This window comes from Argiope bruennichi, chromosome 1, assembly GCF_947563725.1.
Source record: "Argiope bruennichi chromosome 1, qqArgBrue1.1, whole genome shotgun sequence".
Classification (NCBI taxonomy): domain Eukaryota; kingdom Metazoa; phylum Arthropoda; class Arachnida; order Araneae; family Araneidae; genus Argiope; species Argiope bruennichi.
In genome coordinates this window covers 22711545-22737362 of record NC_079151.1, presented here as the reverse complement: position 1 = coordinate 22737362, position 25818 = coordinate 22711545, and the positions used below count along the sequence as shown (strand labels likewise).

Here is a 25818-nt window from a genome sequence, read left to right as displayed (position 1 = left end):
TCTTCTTCAGTAACAGATGGCGCTTCACATGTGAAATCAAAATTAAATCACTGAATTACTTAATTCACAATTCAATTAAGAAGATTTTTAAATGGTTCGTTTCCATGGAGAATGCATTAGTGCTTAAAGTTCCACAGTTCTAGTGCCTCAAAACACGAAATGTATCATTTTCACATTATTTATTGAAAAATTCCACCTTAAGAAACATGAAACAAGCCAGGTTAAATAAAAAGATATAAAAATAATAATGATGAAAATAATTAAACAAGGAGATGTTAAGATTTGTAAGTTCAGTTCACTGCTTTTGCCGTTGTCTTAATTTCTTCGTTTGCTATTGCTTTTTAGAATGATGCAATCAATTTTTTTTTCGCAGAAACTGTTGATACTAAGGAACATAAAAAGTCTAACATTTTATTAAAATTTATTCTTTATCTTCGAATTAATTGATATTTCATTATTGAAGCAAAAACATGAAATTAAATTACCTTACGATTGGCTCAGAATGATCTATCCAGGCTTTAGCCCAATAAAAAATCTAATCAATCAATTCATCATTAGATGCTGACAATTTCAAAATCAAACTGTCATCAATCCACGTATAATTAATTCTTAGCTAATAGTTACAAGGGAAAAAATATTCATTCATATAATTAAATATTACAGTAATGCAATCAGTAATTAATATATGTTAGCAAAAACTAATTCACAGTAAAAAAAAAAAGTGAATATCCATAGTGACTGAAAATGGCGTATTGGTCATATTAAAAGATTACATTTCATATATTTATTAATTAAATTTCATAAAATATACATCCATCGTCTGTCCTGCATTATGTTAACCAACTCATTATCCACAATTAAATTAAATTCTTTAAAGACTTTAATAACCTTGCTAAGCCTTCTTTTCATCTTGATATCATTGAAGGAATAAGCTTGCCATTCAAGCTGTATCCGATTATTCTCCTAAATGCCCTGCAAATATCCGTAAGCTCATTTTGCTGAACAAATCTGGATGAATGATGTTGACAGAAGGAGTTACAGATCCATTCGATGGAAGACTGTATCTTTCTGTCTCTTTCAGAATTAATTACGCATCAGAAAAGGGTCCGCACTTATCAGAACTTACTTGACACTTCTCTGCTTGTAACTGCAGGTTGCAATTCAATCAGAATATGTTAAAAATGGAAATGGATGGATACTTGTTAATCAAGAGGTTTCAGTGTGTGCATAGAAATCGAAAATTACATGCTTATTTATAAGCAAATTGTCAAAATATTAAATAATTAATTTTTTTCTTTAATCCTCCATTCGGCGAATTATTTTACCATATTTATTTTTTTTTCTTTGGATTATTAAATAATTGTTGGCTCAGAATAACTTCAACAAAGAAAAAATAAAGTTTTTAATTAATTGGAATAACTCTTTTAATTTATTAAATAATATATATTTTTTTAATTTCTGCTTTTACCTGATGCGTTCTCCTTGTTCTCCAAGCTAATCTCTTTGTGTTCTTTAAAATACATCACAAAATAATCACGTTACAAAGATATCAACATGATTTAAACGATACTTTTAAGTATCATCAGGATATAACGGCAAAATAAAATTTTCAACGATTTGAATCAAATAAATGCTTTTTAGCAAATATAAAAAGTGCTCTCTGTTTATGTCAACAAATTCACATCAGAATTTTTCATTATTCTGCGAGTTATTGTAAATATGCTTTGATGAATGCCAAATATAGAGCAGTAAATTTAAAGTTTCAAATATATTATTGGTGACTAAAATATTCCTTGCTTTAGCAAATCTGTTCAATTCTATACCAAAAATAATGGCAAAGAGTTATCATAAGAAGCAAATTATAGGTTACATAATATTTTTTAATGAAATGTACAATTTTTTTTCTGATGTGATAATAATATGATAATCATTGTGGGTAAATTCAATTACAGAATTGTTTCCACTTTTTCATGATTTTACGGGTTTTTTTTTAATAAAAAAACAGGGTAGTAAGAGGATATATAAGATTTCTATCGAAAATTTATAATCTTCTTTTGATATACAAATAAAAATTATTATTATTATTATTATTGCATTTTCCACATTTTATTCTAAGAAATATTTCATAAATAGGGATTATCGTTATTAAGAAATTTGATATTCATTTTTAATTCCATGTTTTATGGTATTTTTCGTATGATATAACTAATGATTAAGTTCTAAGAATATCTGAATATTATATTTCTATAAGGTACGCACATTTGTATAAGATTGCAGAATTTTTGTTCAACAGGTTACGAGATATTTGTCGATTTAGTCATCTCAAATTCAACCAAGTTGAGTAAAATAAAAGCGGGTGATGCATATGCTTCATAAGTGAGTAAACTATCAAGCTTAATAAATTATTTATAAATTAGCCACCTTTTGTATTCAGCTAGTTCATAGGGTATATAAATTGAATATAATTTCAAGTAAATCCTTTACATGTAATTTCAAGTCCATGATTCTGTCAATCCTCAGTAACCATTACATTATTTACATCTATACTACCCATTATGTACATGAAATATGCTAATAAAAAACCAATTCCATAGCATCATAGTCAATTAATAACATAATTATATGGTTCATTTATCTTCTAACTTTCGCGGTATTAACATTTTAATTCGCCATGTAAACTATACAGTTGTTAAACATAATCCTTTCATCCAAGCTTTCATCAATAGAAGAATATTGAGCAACTAAATATTTGATAAAACAATGAAACCGGTTTAGATCTCAGAACCACAATGTTAAAAATTGGGCAAAAAAATGTATCTTACAAAAATCGTCAAAATTCAGAAACAATTTGCAGGAGTATTAAATTGGCATCATTGAAAAGATAATTTTTAAATTTTATTATTAGATAAAAATATTCTTATTCAGAAATAGTTTTGGAAGTTGTAATGCAGAAACTTAAAAAAAAAGTGCTTAATTTTTAATTATTTAAAATTCTTTTTAAAATTTCAAGAAAATTGCTCCAAGATACACATTTCCATTCTCCAAGGTATATATATATAAATATATCACGTTTTGTAGCTCTAGATCAAATAGTATGGCTTCTAAAGAGGCTACAAATACACACACTAATTTTTATTATTAATATCAATTCAGATATTTCTCACTACATTTCTGCAGTATAATCGCTATGGTCCTTATTTTATTGGAATTGTGAAGATTTTCATAATTTACTTAATTGGATGGCTTATAAAAATAAAAATTCTATATTCAATAATGTTTGTGTAACTGCCGTTAAAAATAGTTCGAAAAATTTATTTTTATTCGTATATTAAATTAAAGAGTATTTAATAAGTTTAATTGTATTTGGATAACTGATTAGCAATTTTACTAAGAATGTTGAGATATTTATATTAACAATATCCAGTAAAAATTCCCTCGATAATAAGTGTAACATATGTTAAATTTGCAAAGAAGCTTATTTGATTATTAAGTTTCTATTTTAAAAAGGATTTTGAATGCTGCAATAATGCGATAAATTCTGATTAGACGTTTTCCTTTAGTATCTTTAGAGTAACTTCTTTGTTGTATCCTGAATAACATTAAAACTCAACTTTATCGATATCGACAATTTAGGTAAACTGTTTATATTTACATATTTAAAAATAAATTAAAATTTATAAAATAGGAGCATTTATTAATTACTAGCCGCCTTTGGCGACCAGCCGGTTCGCCAATCTTAATGTTCGTTTAAATTTTAATAATTAAATATTTTACGCAAATATTTTACGCTACTTTAATAGATTCTTCAGCAAAATATTTAAAAACTTCTAATTTTGATAGTCATATAATTCACTCATAATATTATAAAGGCCTTCAGTCATAACGTGATATGTATCTCTCTAATTTTCTGTTACCCCTCATAGAATTTATGCTTTAAATTAAAGTGTAAAGGATTAATCTGCAATTAATATAATAATATTTTTTACTGAAACAAAGCATTTTTTTAATAATATGATTACTGATAATAGAGTCACTGAGCGTTTAAACTTTATGGGCACTAAAGAATATCTTTCTTAATTTATATAATATCTCAAGAATTTGTCAACAAAATTTTCTCAGATTCATCAAGAACGGATCGATTCATTAACAATGTTTCATTTTAAATGCATCAAACACTAAGAAAATAAAATGAATCGTTTAAAATAATCGGTCGAAAACAGGTTTAAAAAAACTACTTAAAAAACGATGTACTTAAAACTATAAGCATATATCAAAAAATATATAACTAACATAAATATAATTTAATTACAAAAGCATGCAACTAACCTAAAAATAATTTAAATCATTGAAAACAGGTTAAAAAAAACTACTTAAAAAACGATGTACTTAAAACTATAAGCATATACAAAAAATATATAACTAACATAAATACAATTTACTTACAAAAGCATACAACTAACCTAAAAGTAATTTAAATCGTCCGTTGATAATGGTTGCCATGCCAACAATCAGAACACAGTGCGCATGCGTGAATTTTCTTCGCCTTTTACGGTAACGCAAATGCGTGAATTTTTCTACTCCAGTTGGGGTAACGCTATGCAGATTATACATTTTTAATTTCCTTTATTCTGTGTTATTTTAATTCAAAAGTACTTCAGAATGAATCTGAAACATGGATTAATTAACAATATTTAATTTTAAATGCATAAAACATTAAGAAAATAAACAGAATCGTTTGAAATAATCCACCGAAAAATCTTAACCCTAGCCTCATTACTGTTGGGAGAAAAAAAGAACTAAAGCCTAAATCATTTGGCGTTGGGGAAAATGGAAGATTATTTTGGCGGAAAAGTTGGCGGTGGGGAAAATGGAAGATTTTTTTGGCGGGAAAGTTAGTTTTTAATTAATAATTAAAATTCTAATTAAAATTTCAAAAAAAGGGACCCCAGGTGCACATTCCCGACCTCTAAGGTATACATGTACCAAATTTGGTAGCTGTATGTCAAATGACCTGGCCTGTAGAGCGCCAACACACACACACACACACACACACACACATTGAGCTTTATTATAAGTATAGTAAGTCGATATAAATTTGGAATTAAAATTTACAACCATGTTTGATTCTATTATTATAAAATCATCAATATTTTTGCTTAGACCAAATATACGAAGATAAACTTTTGTAATCGTCAAAACGATTCGAACTCAAGGTTAACAAATCTCCAAGTTCCAAATTTTGCTGAATCCGAAAAACATTTAATTTAATTATGTCTTTCTCTCTGTAAATCTGAAAATTCTAAAACTTTTTCAGTTAAAAAATAGAATTTTTGGTAACAGATTTTAACACAAAATTTCAGGATTTCTACTATAAAATCTATTGATTAGAATCTAATATGGAAATGTTTGTAAATTAAATTCGCTGAAGTTATCGAAATTATAATTCTGTATCTTAGCAGATTTTACAGGATCAGAATTTTTTTATTGTGATTCAAAATTTTGAGGCAGGAAATAAATCATCATATTTTTTTTTTATTTCCCAATTATGCAAATGATAAGTACCTATAAAATGCATATAAATTTAGAACACAAACATTTTCAAAATTAACAAATTTTATGTGTCATTTTTGAATAAACCTTCACAAATGTCAGAAACTTTAGAAATCAAAATATTCTTGCATATTATGATAATTTTTATTTTGGCATTGTAAAATTTTAAGATGCACAAGGTAAAAGTTTCTCGGAATAAGTTACATATAAGATTTTCCAGTCAAAACACAGCAGCAAGAATAACTCTAGAAGTACATAATAAGAAGAAATCGATCAGAGAGATATTCTATTCCTATTTTAAAAACCAATAATATATTTTCGTAGTTCCAAAATCACTCCGCAAGTTTTTTTCTTGTTGAATTTTCTATCACATAAACCAAAAAAAAAAAAAAAAAAAAAAAAACTTCCAGTCATTGTTCTCTATTATTCTGAAGAGGGAACTGCAATTTTGAAATCGCAATTTCTCCCTTCTTCCAAGAAGTATGTATCGCCATTGACTACAACAAAAACGTAACATGACAACTTCTTGGGCTGAAGTCACGTCTCCAATAACGTTATTCTACGAGACCATGGATTGCTGTTGAGATATCCCCAGAGCAATTGGTTAAAACCAGGGACTCTGTACGTTCCATGACTGCCCAGAAAAGTCCCCCGTCATTCTTAATCAAGGGGAAAGGAAACTCTAAAGGAATTTAATCAGTTTGAGAAGAATCTATCATTCTTGTTTTGTTTTTTTTCATCGTTCGATTCGAGAGGTCTTTCATCTTTTGGCGAGTTCTGAGGGAAATCCCTTAGATTTTTTTTTATATATACCATCGGGGAATATTGTGGTGGGTTTCAATTTCCTCCTGTGGTGAATTGTATTCAACGCAATTTCCTGATGCTTTTCTTTTAATTAACAGAGGCAACAAGCACTTTTCAATTACTTTATCTATCTTGAAATAAGTTCATCACCAATGCAGAACTTTTTTTTAAAAAATTTAGAAATGTATTCTTCAAAAGTTAACAGGTGTGTGCAAACTTTTATATCGCTAACTGTGACCTTTTTGAATAACTGAATGCGTAAGATTCATACTTTAAATGAGAAATTTCGAATTCTGAAATTGAGAAAAGATTTAAAGTATTTGCAGCAATTATTTAAAAAAATAAAAGCATTTTACTGAATATCCTACTTGGGATTTAATGCATATTTGTTTCATCTACATATTTGTTTTCAAACCAACTGCGAATAATTAAATAATTTGAAAAATAAGTTTATTGCAATTTCTATTTGATATATGAAAGTTTTAAGCAAAAAGTGTAACTAATTAATTGAAAATTTTTAGTTTTAATTCCGCAATTGTGGATTATTAGTATATAAAGATGCTTCTCGAATTATATTAGAGCTAAACTATGCGATAGAAAATAAGGAATAAAAAGTTTTTCCTTCATTTTTTTAATCTGTGTTAAGGCAATTTTTGATCAGAATTTTTTGGAAAGATTTTCCTTTTTTCTTGCATCTTATAAGAGTGAAACGCCTTAGAGCTCAAGCTTTATGTTGCATATAAGAGAACGCCGTTTCAAACCTCCGTACACATGATTGCGACAGTCTCTAACTGGTTTCATGGGCAGATTTGAACAGTTTGGAGGCCAATTTAATTTGTATTTAAACTTTTACAGAAATTTACATTTACATTTTTTTTTGTTTATTAATAATATATTGATAATATATTATTTTGCCAGAGTGAGTAAACATTAAAGCAATAAAAAACATATAAATGGTATAAAAATACTTTACTTTTCAAATTACGCTGCCTAGTATTTTTCTATTTTTTTAATTGTATTATAAACAATATTGTTTAGAAAAATAAATGCTCAAGTATTACATAAAATACAAAATTTCTTTGTGCATTACAGATTTTTTTAAAAGTAGACAACAGTCATTCAAATCCTTAAAAAAATCAATTTATTTTATTCTTGAAGAGTATGTTTTTAGAAAACGAAAAATGAGTTTAAACCCTTTAGACAATTTTGAAGTGAAACAGAATCTTGATCGTTTCTGTAAAATTCAACTCTCATGCTGGGTAGCGATTAGATACCTTAGAGGTTGATAATGGTTGACATGTTTCATCAATTCATAAACGATTTCTTTCGAGTGGAAAATGAAACTAGACACTTGTTCGGTCAACAGTTTGAAAGAGATTTAATAAAAACGGAGTTTTATTGTAAAATCACGATTTTAAAATAGTATTAAACTATATTACTACAAAACAATGTTTTATACAACAATTTTTCTCTACTATTTTAGCTTGAAACAGAAATTAGTTAAGAAAGAAGGAGGGTATATATGCATATTATTTATTTTTTAAAAAAACTTGTATATTGTCAACGCTTTAGCTTAGAAGAATACTTCTTAAACAATTAATTGCGATTCCAACTTGAATCTAGAAAACTTTTGCATCTCTTTCATATTAATCAAAAGTTTAAAAAATTAAGAGGAAGCTAATTAAATTTTTCTATATTATTTATAAATAAAAAAAATTATCCTCCTAAAAATCGCACATAGCTACCTTTTTTTTTCATATGTAATAAAACACGGAACATGCATATACAACACGATCTGTCGAATTGTTATAAAGTTCTATTTGGAAATTCAAACGTTTGTCGATGTTTAGCTGAAATATCCTCGCTGTGTGATCATGTCCCTCCTCCCCTCATGGCATGGTGAAATGTACCGAGTTCTGAATATGACAAATTAATCTTGTATTGAACGGTCTGCATTCCGCTATTAACATTAAATTCTGAACTGATGGGTTTAAAATTCAGATATCGAGATAACTCAAATGGTGCTTCTCATTTTTATACTTTAACAAGTCTATGCACTTAAAGTTGAAGCTACTATTAAACGGAAAGGGGGGGGGGTAATAGCTTTCATCTCTAACCACTTAAACTTTTCTATAGAAATCGTGTTAGGTGTAGTACTAAATTATTCCTTGCGAAACAGGTGTTTCTTAACACCATCGATAGCTAACACATGAAACTTTTATTCGGTATACAGTTTTTCAGGCTGCATTCCTTTACATAACAATTTTATATTTAATATAGTGCTAAAAGTTCAAAATTATAATCACATTTTCACATATAGATACACCACTTTAGTAAAATCTTTTTTTTTTCACACCGTTCACTTATTGATTTATCTAATCCTCATTGACCTAAAAGAAACAGATTGATTGATTATTACTGAATAATGTAATAGAGCTATAGTTTCGTAATCGGATTATTGCTTTATCGAAATTTCGTAGATAACCGTTTGTACACGAACATTTATATCTCAAATGAGCATTTTGACCAATAGAGATTCATGTCAAAAAAATTGCTGTAATGATTCTTTAATAAATTTCTCTCTTTTTATTTTATTATATATAAAGTATATACAAAGAGAAAATATTATTTATATAAATATATATATAATGTAATCATAATTTTTTGATAGCAGATGGAAGTACGACGATAGAGAAGACACTTTGGATTTTTAAATTATCTTTAATCCATCCCGGGAAGGCGCAATTTATTTTCAAGAGGAGAAATGTACAAGGCAGCTCCGCCACAGTGCGGCACAAAAGCAGAAGTGAAGAAGAACGAAATAAATTATCCATGGTCTTTATATAACATGAGATTTCTCACAGGTGTCTTCGAGATTTAAAAAAATTACCATGTTTCAGGCCTCCCCAAGTTCTAAAAGCATATTTTTGGAATCATGTCTGTCTGCCAGTCTGTGCTCACGATAGCAGAAACACGCTTTGAGATATTAAGATGAGATTTGGTATATGATCTTCATATTAAACTTGTTGATTTCTAACAAATTTTGAAACGAAATCCATTTTAAGGAATGTTAGCTGTATGTCTCTCCGAGTGCAAGTAGTCACGATAAATATGAAAGGTAAAGAACTAGATTAATGAAATTTAGTGCATACTGACAACTAAAATATAAATGCACATCCTTAGTACCAAGTATGTGGATTGGTACCAAGTATGGGGCATCTTTAGAACCGTCGGTCGGTGTACATTCGCATGTATGTAAAACTGATTTAAAAACCCAAAAACACAACGACGTAAAAAAGTGAAACTTTGTATTGGACTTTTGTTTCTGAAATTGCAATTATGCTTGCAAGTAGTGAAAGAAAGAGTGACCAATATGCATATTGGGTTTCCTTCCCTATACTATGAAGCAAAAAAATGTTCATGTGAGAGGTTCTTAAAATAAAAATTTGAACATTCATAGGCCATGGTCTTACCCAAGATCCATAGCTTTTATATTGATTCAGTAGGAAATAACACCATTATAAAGGAATATACTAAAATGTTTTTTGGTAATCATTCCTCCTGATGTAATTTTGTTAGCATGAATACATTTTTTAATTTGTCCTTAAGTTTTAAAACAAATGAAATTTAATTTTTAATGGGTTAGTATTTTAAAATGGCTTCTTGGTTTCAAAAATTCATCTTAAATGATTTCATAATTTTGATGCCTGATGACGCGGTGCGATAAATGCATATTCGTAAATATATTATCATTCTTTAAATATCCTATGAACATCATTTTCAGATCTAATATGAATTATAGTATAATATGCAGCGAATAGTTAGATTTAAATTCACACTTTTAATTCTTAAAACAGAAAGCCTTTTGTATCTTCATTTCTAATTGAGTAGATATTGTAATATTTCAGAACTGTTTATCGTTTTAGAGAGAAAATGTTTAAGACTTAATTCTTAAACCAGTTGTCATTACATTTTTATTACTAATTTTTGAAATGAAGATTTAAATTTACTTTCTATATTTTTTAAAAACTAGTCTTCTAGGGCAACTAGCTGGTTTGTCTGGAATATTATTTATATTTTATTTTCGATAGATCTTTTAAATATAATTTCAATTAATTCGATCAATTAAATTCAATTATTTTTTCTAAATTGTTAACGTTAATGTAATGTTATATTAATTGTCTTACTCAAGTTTTATATATTGAACATATAATAAACATGAGAGACAGTTCCCATAACATCATAACGATATTAAAATCTAAATAACCAGTTCATCTATTTTTTAAATTTCGGGGTAATATAACTTCATTTTTTTATTTGTTTTAAAAACTATACGGATAATAAGCAGAATCCTTCTTCTTGAACTTTCGACACTGTGAGAAATTCCCGCAGCAAATATTGGATGAAACAATAAAAATCAATTTCAAGAGAATTTTGTATTTAATAAATTAATTAGAATATTAATTATTAACTAAGGAAAATTATTTATTAAATCAGGGGAAATATTTTTTTACTTCCAAAATTTAGGAAAAATTCATATGTGTATTATACTGGTATTATTAAAAAGACATTTTTTTTAAATTTTAAAATGATATAAAATTTATTTTTGTTCAAAAATATTTTAGGAAATTATCGCGAAAAAACATCCAATTTCGGTTAATTTTTAATTAAATAAAATATATTATTAGAATATATAGATGAACATTAGAACATTTTCTCTCTAAAACGATAAACAGTTCTGAATATATTCCACATTACCAGCCTTCAAAGCATATTTATGCCAAGTTTGATAGATCTAAGTCAAGCAGCCTGGCCTATCAAACGCCAATCATTAGTAATAATAGAGATAGAAATGATATAAAGTTAACGAATTTTTTCCTGTGTTCCGACTCCATAATCTGTCAAATGCTGCCATTCACTTCTGTATAATTTTCATTTTAAAATTAATTACTACTTACCAATATTCATTATCTGAATCACATTTCCCATTTCCCTAATATTAGCATCATAAAAAAGAAAACTCTTGTCTTCTTGATATTTGGCTTTCTCGGAATTGGACTGAATGTTTCAGTAGCAACGTCACGTGGTTTGCTAGACAGCTAATTACTTTCCTTCTGTTTCTGTGGTTCTTCGGTGCTGATAACCTTCGCTGAGTTTTCTGAGGAAAACAAAGTCTGGAGAATCTTCTCTCCTTTTCTATATTTGGAAAGTTTTGCAACATTTATACTGCAAAATATATGTTCTATTACGTTTTGAAGATAGATATTCTACAGCTCAATTATATTTTAACCATACCTTTGATGATATTTTTTGCATTAAATACTTCAAGAAAATATTTAGCATGCTTTAGTGAAAAGCATTTAAAACGGCAATATATGGAAGACCAAGCTTCGCTCAGCAATTTTTTTTAATAAAAGATCTTTTTAGAAGAAAATATTTAGATGCCAATCAGATGAATATTTTTCGATCTTACCTACATATGAACTGGTCATTTAAATAAAAAAAATCATGAATGCACTTAGTTTAACTTGCTATTCGAAACAACCTGCTATTTTACAGTTTTCATTTTACAGTTTATCTATCATTATTTATATTTTTGAACTTACACTCTGTTTTACCATGTCCAAGATGGCGCAATAGAACGTTGTCAGCATGACAGCAAATAAAAAAATGTTGTAATAGTTAGTTATAAAAAATGACTTTTTGATGTAAAATCACCTTTTTTCAGCAAAGATATCTACTTCTATAGATAAATTTGAAAAATCAAAAATTTTTAAATATAAATACAAAAGTAAAAAAAAATGAAGCAGAAAGCAGGACTCCAGCCGAGAACCCGCAGCACACGCGCCGTTAATGTTATTAGGGCCACTATACTGCATTGCCCTCACTTCGAAGTGGAAGATGAATATTTTTATCCTAATAATTAGTCATAAAAAATTGTGTGTAAAATCGCATTTTTTTTTTTTTCAGGAAAGGCATCTATATACATACCTAACTTAAAAAGCAAAAACTTATCTAAACATAAAATTTGAATCCAAATCTTTTGAGCCGTTTCGGAGGTCACGGAATATATAAATTTATATATATATATACAGGAACTGCTAGTTTAAAGTAATAAAATTATCGAAAAATATCTGGTTAGGGGAGTTGTGATCTTGTGATATATCAGAACATCACGAATTACAAATGCAAAAAAGAATGATTTGATATTGAATATAAAATAGACCAATAATTTTTACTTTGATATAGTATGGAAATTTAGAATGTAGAGCGTTAGATTAGATGTTTCTTCCTTTTATCTCTATTCAGAATGTCAAAGAATATATATATAACAATGCTCTTAAAATATAACTCTAAATCTCCCTTAATAGACCCTAAAACCCTTAATAAATTTAATTTAATTTTAATTTAGTTTAACCTAATATATGGGCATATTCAATTTATTAATTTTGGAGTATTTTTAAATCATATTTTTTACCGTGATATATGGTATGGAAATATAGAGAGTGAGGCGTTAGCTTAAGTACTTTTTCCTTTTATCCCTATTCAGAATTTCAAAGAATATCTCTAATAATACTCTTAAAAGTAACCCTAAAGCGCCCTTAATAGATCCTAGAACCCTTAATAAATTTAATTTAATTAAACCTAATATATGGGCATACTCAATTTATTAATTTTGGAGTATTTTTAAATCATATTATTACCATGATATGCGGTATGGAAATATAGAGAGTGAGGAGTTAGCTTAAGTACTTTTTCCTTTTATTTCTGTTTAGAATGTCAAAGAATATTTATAATAATACTCTTAAAACATATTCCTGGAACATTTAACTTAATATACTTAATTTAATTATAATTGAGAATGACCAAATATATATAAACATATTCAATGTAGTAATCTTAGAGCATTTTTAAATCATATATTTAAAATCGAGTATATATATTATGCGCCACGAAAATATATATTGCAAAATTATTGTCATCCTCCTTAGAATGCAGCTTAATCGAGCATGAATGTAAGTCTGAGACTGGCTTCCTCAAAATATCTAAAGCGTTTCTGCGAAGAGTTGAAAGAGATCATTCTCGTCCTGTTTTGAAACCTTTTAACAACTAAGTAGGCGAAAATGATGGTACTAAATATACTACTGATCAAATCAATTTCTCTCTGATAAAGGTAATTCTGGAAGTATTGCACATCAAATCCTGTCTGACTCCAAACTCTTAATTAAGGAAATTAATAGTATTCTCATCTTTAATTTCTTGCAGAGTTTTTCTTTATAGAAATCATTCAGAAATTACAATCAATATTATCATGTCTATATGCTATGTCTTTATTATTCTCGATTGATATAATAAAAAATGGTCTATCATAAAATATCGGAATTCACTACATATACAATAGTTCCATACCCCTAGAGGTAGATATTTTTCGTATGAAGACGTACTATAAAATATAACTTATGCCTACATCTAGATATTACCGAATAGTTATTTTTAACATTTATTCTAAGCTTGAATGCATGAATGAAAAGAAGATATGATAAGATCGTATGAATTTGAAAGGAACTGTAGAATATTTTGAACAAAATTGACCAAAACTATAAGATGAAGATATTAAGAACTAAAATAGAAGTTATTTTAATAAAAAGTTGCATGAAAAGAATTTTTTACCCTCTTTCATAAAGCATTACTCATGGAATCCTGATTTCTTTCATTCCATACATTGCCGAAATTGAAAAATGTAAATATTATTTTTTTTGGAAATATAAATTCATAGATTACATAAGAATATGAATAAGAAATCTGAGATTTATAAAAGAAAGTATAGCTCCTCATAACTTTTATTATAAAGCCACGTTGAACTAAAGAATGGTTTAATAGTCGAATCAAATGGATTTGCTACAGTATCCCAACAGTCTTTTAAATTGAAAAGGAAAGAAAAAAAGCATAACTGAATGGACTGTCAATTTATTGGCGCTACATTATCTTTTAGACTACATATAACAAAAATATGTTCCTTCTCAACTCTCATTGTTATTGATAGGCTTATCTATTGATTATTGATATTGTTTCAAATCTATAATGTTGTTTTGCAGCCCGATTAGCTCAATCACTGTAAAGACCGTTCTACGATCAGTTCTATTGGATGCTGATCGGATGTCTTATCAGTAATCCCAGCGCTTGGCGACCATTTGGCGACTTGGTGACGAATTAGATATTAGTGGAAACTTCGAGAATTTTAGCAATTCAGCCAAAAGAAATCGATATACGCCTGATTTGTCTAGAACATTCTCGGCTTTTCTCCCAGGAACTATAAAAGGCCGGCAATCTCAAGCTGAAGGCAGTGTTTTGAGTTTCACTCTGCTTAATAGTTGAACGAGCTCTCTCTCCCTGAACGCTTCGGCCAGCTTATCACTGTCGTGCTGTGTTGTACCATTGCGTACTGTTGTGTGTTGTTTGTGTGCGTCTCTGGTTGTGAATTTGTCTCAGTATCAATGTTACAAATAAATGAGTCTAAATCCTATTGTTTGCTATAAGATCAATTTCAAATGGTGAATATCTACATGTCGATGGAAAAGTGGCAATGCTGCTCAGTTAAAAATACCTTGTTCAATTGTCTTTCTATCCCCAGCACAACTTCCTTGCCTTATTCGGCTTCATTGAATTCAAATATTCTTAACATTTCATAAATCATTATGATTTAATTTGAAAAGCTTGACATTCTAATTCGTTTTCTACCTTGAACCTTTATTATTTAGAGAAAAATTTCGTGCACGATATTGAAGAGAATGCACTTCTTATGTCTTTTGCTTAACACAATAAGACATCTTCGAGGTAAATGTGCTGCGCTCTTGCTACAACTCAGAAATAGAAAAAAACTCAACAACTCAGAAATAGAAAAAACTCAACAACTCAGAAATAGAAAAAGATTAGAAACTATTCCTTCTTCTGATGGTTAGATTTTCATGTAGAAGTAGCTCGAGAGCAATTTTCAGACGGAACTCGCAGTTCTGAAGCATCTCCAGGCAACGGCGTTGACATTTAAATCAGCACCTCTTCTCAAAGTTCCAAAGCCACACAAACGGGAGAACGTGTGAGAATCAGTAATTTTTTTGTGCATTGGCTTCTTATATATGACTGATCTTCGATGGAAATTAACTTGAAACCTTGATTCTACCAGTTCCAGTCCTGAAATTCTACCACAAAGTCATTCTGTCTCCAGACTACTTCCGAAGAGAGCAAATATTCGTCTATATTTCCGAAATAGAAAACTGAAAACCAAATAAATCGGAAGTTATACATCATTACTCAAATTATTGAAGTTCTTGTGTCAAAAATTTATTTGATTGAAATTCAGTAATTGAGGTTACTTCATATCGCCAATTGATGCCAAGTCGCCAATGTCAAAACGCAAGATAATAGCTAGGGTAAACAATATTATGAAGCCTTAATACATTACAATAGCGATTATAATTAATAGACATTAATAATTTGATGTATTTTTACATAATCTTAAATACTGTTACAAATCTGTAGTGTTGCTTTTCAGCACGTTAGTTCAACCACTGGAAAGACCGTTTAAAAATCAGCTCTGTTGGATGCTGATCAGATGCTGAATCAGCAATCCCAGGATTGGCGAGAAGCTTGGCGACTTGACAACGGATTTCGCGATTTTGGCGACAAAATAGATAATACTGGAATCTTCCAGAATTTTTGGGAAACAGCCGCTAGGAACCGAGATATGCTTAACTGTTCCAGAACCTTCTCTGCCGTGTTTCGGGAACTATAAAAGGGCGTGCGACCGAGCTAGAGGTAGTGTGTTTTGAGTTCACCTCTAGTTAACAGCTCTCTCCCAGAGTGATTCGAGCAACTTAAAATTTGCTGTGCTGTTGCGTACTGCTGTTTGCGAAAAGTGCTGTTGTGTATTGCTTGTGTGCGTCTCGGCTGCGAATTTATCTGCGTATCAGTGATTTCATGTTAAGAAAGTTATCGTTTGTTACCAAGGACTGCTAACTGTGCGCCTCCATACACACACTATAAGCAAACCCATTAACTTTACGGACTTGCAGGACGTAGTTCCCAGGACTGGTTCTCGCTACCGGGGGTGAACAGAAATAGTGTGGAGTTTACTATCCCTTACTGATGAGGGGACATGCTATCCACAGGAAGCTGACGATGGCCCTTAGGACACAACCTTGGTTACCGCCAATGCTATCACGGCAGATCGGAATGAAAACGCGGAATGAAAACGATAGGTCCAGTTGAGTATACGACAAAAGAAGTCCCGTACACTGAATAATGGAAGACGACACCTTATTTTACGAATATTCCGAATAATGCAAAGAGAGAAAAATGCATTAAAAGTGGCCTTAATATTATAAGCTGACATCAAATTACTAAATAGAAAGCAGCCATGGAATTCTGCGAAAACAACTAGAAAACTCGCTCTGAAATCAGCATTCTAATGGGAGAAAAAATTCTACCTCACCTTATATAGTCTCCCCAAATTGCATGGAATTCACCAGAAGGATGATCAAATCTGGGCTCCTAATAGAGACAGGGCTAAAAATTTTGCATTTTTCGTGACCAAAATTGCTAAATTCGACGCCAAATGGTTGCTAAGCTCGTCATCAAAAGCAGGAGTCATTGACCTATCAACCATCCAACATTCATTTTTTTTTAATCTGAAAATAAGTCTGTCCGTTAATGAGGCTAACATTGTAACGGTACTGACTCGAAACAATGGGCATCTCAAAAAAAAATAAGAAAGAAAGTAAGAAAGAAATTATAATATTAATTCGTTAACACCTTTCATTAAAACTTTTCATAACTGAAAAAATTCTGCATTTGTATTCATTATCATTAGCTGTGGAAATTCAATGTACATTAATATTATCTAAGTATTATTTATTTAAAAAAATATTTTGGGGGGGGAGGGGAATGGGGTGGATATCGCGAAAAATTTATCGATGAAGATTTATGCTTCCAATTGTAAAGGCGAAAATTTGAAGAATATGGTTAATCCGTACATGAAATTTGATGATATATAATGTCTTAATTCACCTGAATTATCTAACTTATATTTATATAATTAACAAATAATAATTATATTACTTATTTTATATAATTCATATTAAATTTTATTATGTAATATATGTTTAGTATTACATTTTAGGATATTTATTTATGAGGAATTTCAAAAGAATTTAAAAAAAAATATTTATGGTTCAATAAAAATCCTTAATACTTTTCTAAGTAATAATTCTGCTGTATTCTTCCTTTATTTTAAAATGATGCGGTCAATGTACTTCATTTAAATTGCCTAAAAAAAAACCTCAAGAAAAAATAGTACTTAGGCATTTTACAGCTTAAAAGATTAACATGTCATCTTCATATATTTTCTAGGTAATTCTGTCTATATAATCTTCTATTCTACGAAGGAAAAAGAGATAATATTAAAGGAAAACTTTTATTGGTCATTCTTGCCCTTAATTAACACGCATGCATGCAACGGCAGTATTCAGTGTATTAAGGTCGAATATGTACTTTTACATGAACTGATATTCAAACACATTTTTATGAGTCTTTATCATCTATAATAAATCTTTCAAAATAGCATCTATTAACAAAATTATAAAGAATTATAACTTATTTTCCTGGCTAATTCAGATTGATTTATCATTAAATTTGCAAATTGAAAAGACATGATATACGCTTTATTATCTAAAACATAAACCTCCACTATTTTCCTTTTAATGTGCAATACTCTTTCCCGTCCGCGTCATGCCGGAATGAAAAAAAACAACCAAAATCAGTGAGAATGCATTAACAATTACAATTCCGCCCCTAATACTGTAGGCGCGTGATCTAGTCACACACGAGACTTGTTTATAGTCGTCTCCATAGTGACAATGCTCTATCCACAGACGCGAATGCTCTACAAACCGGAATCGGTCTTCTTCAGTCATGTATAAAACGGAAATTCCCAACCCGATCTTTCTGATCTGAAGATTCGAATGGAAAACTTTTGGGAAAAGAAGGGCAATGTTGAAAAATGATTGGTTTTGGAAATATTTTGAAAGTAATCAACCCCTGTAAATTTGTTTTGTGTTTATACTATTGGCGATCACAGGTAAGCTGAGTTATAACTTTACCACGTGGGCAAGTCGATGTGGAAGTCAATATTATTGTTCCAAAATAGAATTCCGTCGATTTATAGAAAATTAACTAAAAGAGTGTTCACCTATCGTATTTCTAGTTTTTGAAGAGCTCACCAAAGTTATTTATTTAATGGCATTATTAATGATTTGAATAAAAATTTACTTTTGATCATTTGATAATCCAATATAACAATACAGTAATAATTTTGAGATGATTTCTTTTCTTTTAGATCTTATTTAATGCAATGAGAATTGGTTAATATTATAGAATGTCAAATTTATCATAGAATATCGATAACCATTCAATCTGTGCCTATTCGCTATGATTTAAAATAAATTTTATATAGAAATATAATGAAAAGATTTGCATTGAAATAAAATTATTTCTAAATTATTAATTTCTAATTTAAATTGAATCAGAAAGATTAAATTATATATAAAGCAAATAATAAAATCATTATTAATGAAAATAAAATAGTAATCAAATTTTATTCTCTAATTATGACAAAAATTTATATTTATTCAATTTTATTTACAAAAGCCTGCAGTTGAATAAGCTCCTAATTTATGCATGATAATCAACATTTTTGGTAAAAATTTTAGCATTCAATTGTAGATGACTGAAAAACAATATATTATTTTTGTAAAAAGGTGACATCTAAAATTAAGAAAATATTTGCCATTTTTGCTTTAAAATTGTATTGAAATTTGCATTTAGAACAGAGTATATTTATATCAGTTTTTCATGTTTATTATAATTTTTATAAGAAAAGATAGATACTCATTTAATATAATGAACAAAAGAATCATTATATTAATTAACGTGCATTTACCCGTTTATAGATGCAATTTAATTAAATAACTTAATAAAATAATTGCAATTAATTAAATAACTTAATAAAATAATTGCAATTAATTAAATAACTTAATAAAATAATTGCAATTAATTAAAAATTTAATTAAATAATAATAAATTATAATTGAAATGTAACAAAAAAATCTCTATTCCTAAGAAATAGTATAATTGCTATTTTTAAATTAAATTAAATTTTTATTCTATTTCAAACCATCTATCTATTATTTTCAAATGAATAACATACATATCAAGCAATAACTGGTTTTCATGAATAAATGAAATGCGTTTTTGTAAGAAATGACAACATGTGTATAACAAGAATGGCATGTGTTATAATTCGAGATATATTTGTAAAAACTATTGAATATTGTCAAATATTTGAACTCTTGTCAAGAAAATTTCTCAATGGTGAATAATTAGTTTTAATTAACTAATTAAGAACACAAGAAAATTAAACTTTTTTATTTTATTACTCGTATGCTGTTGGTATTTCATATTTTATTTTTCAAGGCATGTAAAGTCTTGCAAGTACTTGTAAGAATAATTTTAGTTTTCAAAAAGTCTCATTAATATTTTTAAGATCTGAAAATTACTTAGTTCAAAACGTAGACATTTGAACGTAAGATATATTTTTTTCTGGCATTTGTATTCTTTTCTTAAAGAAGAGTTCAAATTTTGGTGAATAGTTCTCAAGATGTAATTGAAAAACAAACATAACAAATCAAACATAAAATAAGAATTAAAAAAGATTTAAAAGTTTGTATTTCTTAGTATACTAATAAATTGAAAATGTCTTCCATATTTAAAATCTGGAGGTCAAATTAAAATTCGTAAACTCAAAAACTGCAGAAGTGAATGCTTTGTACATATTAGTAAATTAATATTAACACTCATATAGTTAATTTCTAATGAAAATCTAAAGATTTTTTCAAGCACAGTAATTTCATTATTAAAATATTTTCAACCCTCACAGATTAATAATATTTTATTTTGTCGTAAGAATTTTGAAAAAAAAAAATAACTTTTTACAAATATATTATAAGCAAGCTTCTTCTTTTTTTTTTTTTTTGTATTTCTAAGTATTTGCCTTTTATCAAAAAGCATAAAATTATTAGGGAATATTTATATTTCATAATAAGAATTTTTTATTATAATTATTAAGAAAGGTTGCAATTTTTTATCAAATATATTAGTAGTCATATATGGTTTTAAATTTCCCTAAATCGATTAATTGACTATTTATAGGTGAAATTAAAAATATATATATTCCATTGTTATTGATAAACCTACATTTCCATAAAATTTCAAAACATCAGAAATGAAAGAGACATCGATCATACATGCCATCTTAATGAACATGAAATCAGTTATCTCTACTAATAATGAAAGAGAATGCGTATGTATCTGTCTATGTGTGTTAATACTTTACCGTTTCATCAACAGCTTCCAAAAATAATACGGATATTCTCTATAAGCTAGAAATAAGCACTCATAAAAATATTTTCGTTTTGAAAACTTTAATTAATTGCAAATTTAGAGAGATTTAACTATTTTTTCGCTATAATTCCCAGAACTATTCAAACTTCTTTTTAAGTAACAAAACTAATGTTTACGCTATTTTGAAATTTTAAAAAAAATTCTTTCACGATATCAATTAAGTTATCATTCAAATCGTCCTTGTATTTCGCTAATTTCTCAAAAAATATTTTTACCTAATTTTCAACAATAAATTTCATTGTTGAACTGTTGCTATAAATGTCATTGATGAATTGAAATTCGAATTTTCATTCTTTACGTATCGTAAAATATTTAAACGCCTAATTTTCATCCATTATTGGATGTTAAGGAAGAAAGTTTTCTAATTAATATTTTATAGTTTACATGACGAATAAGAAAATGAAATCAATAACCTTGAAATTTTGAATATAAATTATTCTGACAATTATATTTATTATTTTTATATCATGGGAATTTATTAAAACTATTCAGTGAACAATAAAGACGGATTGTTATTAAAATAGTACGGTTTTAATCTCTGACAGAATTTGATACTTGAAAATAATACTAGGAGAAATCATTAATGCCTAATATATTTCACTGAAAGTAAACACATCCAACATTGTTGGTGGGCCTGCTGGTCGTCACATGCGATTAATCTATATTGATAATAAAGGTGTGTGTGTGTGTGTGTGTGTGTGTGTGTGTGTGTGTGTGTGTGTGTGTGTGTGTGTGTGTGTGTGCGTGCGTGTGTGTGCGTGTCCAGTTGAGGTAAGATAATCATGATAACTTGATACTCTCGTCTTCCTACATCAAGTGCTTTTACCTTCACTATTAAGTAGTCAGAACTGAATCTAATCTGGTGATCTGATGGCACTATTTTCAATTAGAGTACTCAATTCTCATAACTATAATAAATTGTTTAATTTCTGTTAAATAATCAGTCCTTTTTAGAAGCACAATCATGCTGTGAATTTGAGAAAAAAGTAGCAAGATTTCTTTATTTAAAACAAAGAATTGTGATATATATTAAAGAATAAAAAATAGAAAATATCTTTTAAAAAATATTTTTTGGGGGAAAAACATGATATTTCTGCAATGTTAAACATAAAATTATTTGACGACTATCATTACACTGATGTATTTGAGTTACATTCGTATATTCTTCCAGATAAATTTTTCTTTAATTCAAGGCAATTTAAAAATTGATTTCTTCAGAAACTGTGGTTGAAGTTAGTATATATCATATATTAAAAATAATATAAATAATCAAGTAAAATAAATTAATGATGCAATAAATAATCTTTTGTCATCTTTAGCTTTTTCTCTGTCAGAAAGTTTGCTTGTGAAATACACAAGGAACATCATTTTTTACCGCAGATTGTAAGTCACCACCTCATGTGAAAATATACGACAGAGTTTGTTGAAGAAAACTCATTTTTTATTTCAAAGAATACCGATATTATTTGATGATTAATTATTAAAATCCAAAGGAATCTCTGGATGAATGCAGGAAGTAACACTTCTTCAGGAAATAATTGGCCTCCATTTGGTCAATGACCGAAAGAATTGATTTCAACTGAATATCAGACAACTCAATAATGTTCTACGCATCAGTGATCTTAAACAAACTAAAATACCATGGCCTGGTCTGCAAAAGTTTGTAAACAGGAGATTTTGGAACAGAAATTCAGTAATATGTATATATGTCTCTCTTTCTCTCTGTGTGTGTGAAATGTTGTTTCTTAATCAAATTTAAATCTTAATTAATTTTTATCTTAAATTAGTACATACCCATTTTTTAATCTTAAATTAGTACATATAAATTTCTGTTATATTCTAAATTTATTTATTATATTATATTATATTCTAAATTTCTCTTATTTCTACTATATTCTATTCTCTTAGTTCGTGATCCAAATCCAACTTTTTTTTTAAAATAAATATGAAAAATTGTTGACTCCTTCATTTCTCACACCATGAACGAAATGATAAATACCCCTAACACCTATGCATTCCTTTCAAATTTTAACTAAAACTACCATTCCCAAATTGAAACATGTCAACGAAATCACTATCACAATCTGTTAGTAAAACTATTAAAGGGAAATTTTTGACTCTTTACCTTGAACGAACCAGTTCCAACTTTCGTCCCTTTGTACAAATTATACCACCAGCGGTAAAATAAATCAAATTTAAAATGTCTTCTCAGCTAATAAGCCATAATTATGCACTGTGTGTGTGTGTGTGTGTGTGTGTGTGTGTGTGTGTGTGTGTGTGTGTGTGTGTGTGTGTGTGTGTGTGTGTGTGTGTGTGTGTGTGTGTGTGTGTGTGTGTAATTTGAATATGGGAGAAGCAGTGCTACGCATTCTTGCTTACATCACGAAGCAAGACAAGAGGTGAGCGAAGCTTTTCCCTCAGTGCTTTTACTGATAGATTCTGATAAGGATTTCTTTGGCACGTGTTGCTTTTGGGAAAAGAATCTTTATCAAAGTGTGAGAAGTTTTAAATCAGCAATTTTTTAGAGTGCGTGTTAGAAATAATTTAATAAAAAGTTGGAATTTGTATCTGGAAATAAATGAAAATTTTGGAATAAAGTAACACGGCATAATTTTAGAATAGACTTAGGAAATTAAATGAAATTTGTGAGAACCTCTTGAAGCTGTAAATCGATTTTTTTTATTGTTTCCTGTATTACCCGAATTTGCTTGTTTCACGAATTGGATTGAATTTTTGGTCGCAACGAATTGATATATATTTAAAATATCCAGTCAAGGTGGCATGAATATGAATGTCGCGTTGGAATGCTTTCAATTTGAATAAATTTGTTCAAATACATTTCAAAGTCATCTTTTTCAACTATATTAGGTAGAATTCAAAAAGAAAAAAATCTCTTAGCTTTATTCAAATTTTAAAGGGGGGATTCAAATTTCATTTTCAATTCGGGAATTCAAATTTTAATCGTAAAGGATTATCTAATAATATATTATTTGATATTCGAAACCGAATATATTTGGGTTTACTAAAGGAAATTATAATACAAGGGGGATCACTGAGTAACTTCAGTATTTTTTACCCGGTATATATTTTACCAGATTTTCCAAATGCGTTATCTCAAAAGATCTTTCAAAATTCAATATTCCTATCTAACAGTCGTTTTCAAGATACAATGACTTTCTTTCATATATGTTTTACATGATCTATGAAACTTTAATCAAATTAATGTCTTCTCTTTTGCATATTTTAAATCTAATTTAAATTATTATTCCTTCGGTAATAAAATTCATCAAGCAAAATGTTTTTCAAAGTCATACTCTGTTTAGGCTTATCATACTGAGATAAGCTATTGCAATATAATTACAGTTTCAGAATATATTGAATTATTTTAGTTTTCTGTAATAAGGACATCGTAACACCTTCTGCAAAGAATCCAGAAATCTTCAGACTATGAAGACCTGAGTGCTTGCGAGTGAACACCTGTTCCATGGGCTGTCAACCAACCAAAGATTCTGGGGTGAAGAAGCCGAAAAAGCAGCCTTATCTCTTGCAAGAGATCAAAGACCATAAGGGAGGCATCAACTGTATGGTACTGAGTGACGATGGCTCATTGCTCATCACCGGTTCGGACGATAAGACCGCGCGCATGTGGAGTACCCTCTCAGACCCTACAGAATGCTTGGGAGTCCTGGAAGGGCATGATGGTAAACTCGAATAACTTTTTTTTTAAATATTTTTGTGTCTGTTTTTTAATTGCAGTACGATGGGTATTGATATACAATACTGCACATACAGATAATGTGCATTGATATATAATACTATAAATACAAATACCGTAACTAGAAATTTAACTTTTTACAAATGCCATAGAAATAGAGAAATCAGTACAGATACACGAAGTATAAAGATGGATATTGTTTAGCACCTTAAAATTCATTATAAGGGTATCATTCATTCTTTAATTGAGTGAACAATTTAAAATGACGATGATGTCACTAATTATGGCTTGTATATAAATATGTTTACGCAAAATAAAAAATATGCAATTTGACGTTTTACAAGTTATTTCCTTAGAGAGATGGCTAAGTAAAAATTCAAAGTTTTGTTAATTTGACTTAAAACCTAATTAACACATAAATATAATGGGATTTTAATTCTAAAAGGCAATAAATTTCGATAAAACATGTTGTTTTTTTATCTTTAAAAATAAAAGCTATTCAAAATTCTTCTCTAAAACTGCAAAAACAAAAATATTCAATTTCTTTCTCAGATTTCTGAGAAAGTGATTGGTGATGGTGATGATTGGTGATTCTTTTCAGTTTAATTATTTAATGCCCCATTTTGAAGCAAAAAGAATATTTTGAGATGGACTTGTTCTTTTAAAATTTGTAATTCAGATGAAGAGTTCAATATCTCCTCCTCTTACGTTTTTCAAACTATTAGCCTACATTAAATAGAAGAAGTTTAACGTTCAGTGTCAAATTTAATATGCTTAAGTTCATCATAAACAGGAGCTTTTTTTTATCTGATTGAGCTTAGAATTGAAGATCTTCTGGTCCCGAGCCCAAGACCCTATTTTGGCACCATGATCCACACTTTTCCATCTAGAAATGCGATCAATCATATGAAATTTTAAACAATTCGCATTTGTGCTACTTGTGAAATTCTTTTTTTTTCCATATTCAGGTTATATTACATGCGTTGCTGTGCATGAGCAATGCGTGATCACAGGATCATCAGACGCTACTATCCGCAAGTGGTTCATAGCCACTGCTGAGTGCTTGGCCATCTACACAGGACACACTTCTAGGATATCTCGCCTCCTTTGCGTAGGACAACTTATCTTTTCAACTTCTAGTGACCATACTATACGAGCTTGGCTATTTGACCTTAGAGAGATATCCGATGATCAAGGCGAGGCATGCATTAAAGTCTTTGAGGTAATTTCTGAAT

The 25818-nt window shown here is 28.8% G+C and overlaps 2 protein-coding genes across 2 annotated transcripts in view; one reads left to right on the top strand and one right to left on the bottom strand.

The window, feature by feature from the left end:
• Positions 1-11389, bottom strand: part of LOC129970522 (uncharacterized) — a 135502-nt gene extending 124113 nt beyond the window's left edge. Inside the window, exon 1 of the mRNA XM_056084466.1 lies at positions 11313-11389. Within this exon, the coding sequence (XP_055940441.1) occupies positions 11313-11343 (31 nt within the window). The 5' untranslated portion in view covers positions 11344-11389. The remainder of the gene's footprint in view (positions 1-11312) is intronic.
• A 6923-nt stretch (positions 11390-18312) lies between these two features.
• Positions 18313-25818, top strand: part of LOC129971135 (WD repeat-containing protein 86-like) — a 34674-nt gene continuing 27168 nt past the window's right edge. Inside the window, exons 1-3 of the mRNA XM_056084634.1 lie at positions 18313-18487; positions 24258-24569; positions 25552-25805. Of these exons, the coding sequence (XP_055940609.1) occupies positions 24353-24569; positions 25552-25805 (471 nt within the window). The 5' untranslated portion in view covers positions 18313-18487; positions 24258-24352. The remainder of the gene's footprint in view (positions 18488-24257; positions 24570-25551; positions 25806-25818) is intronic.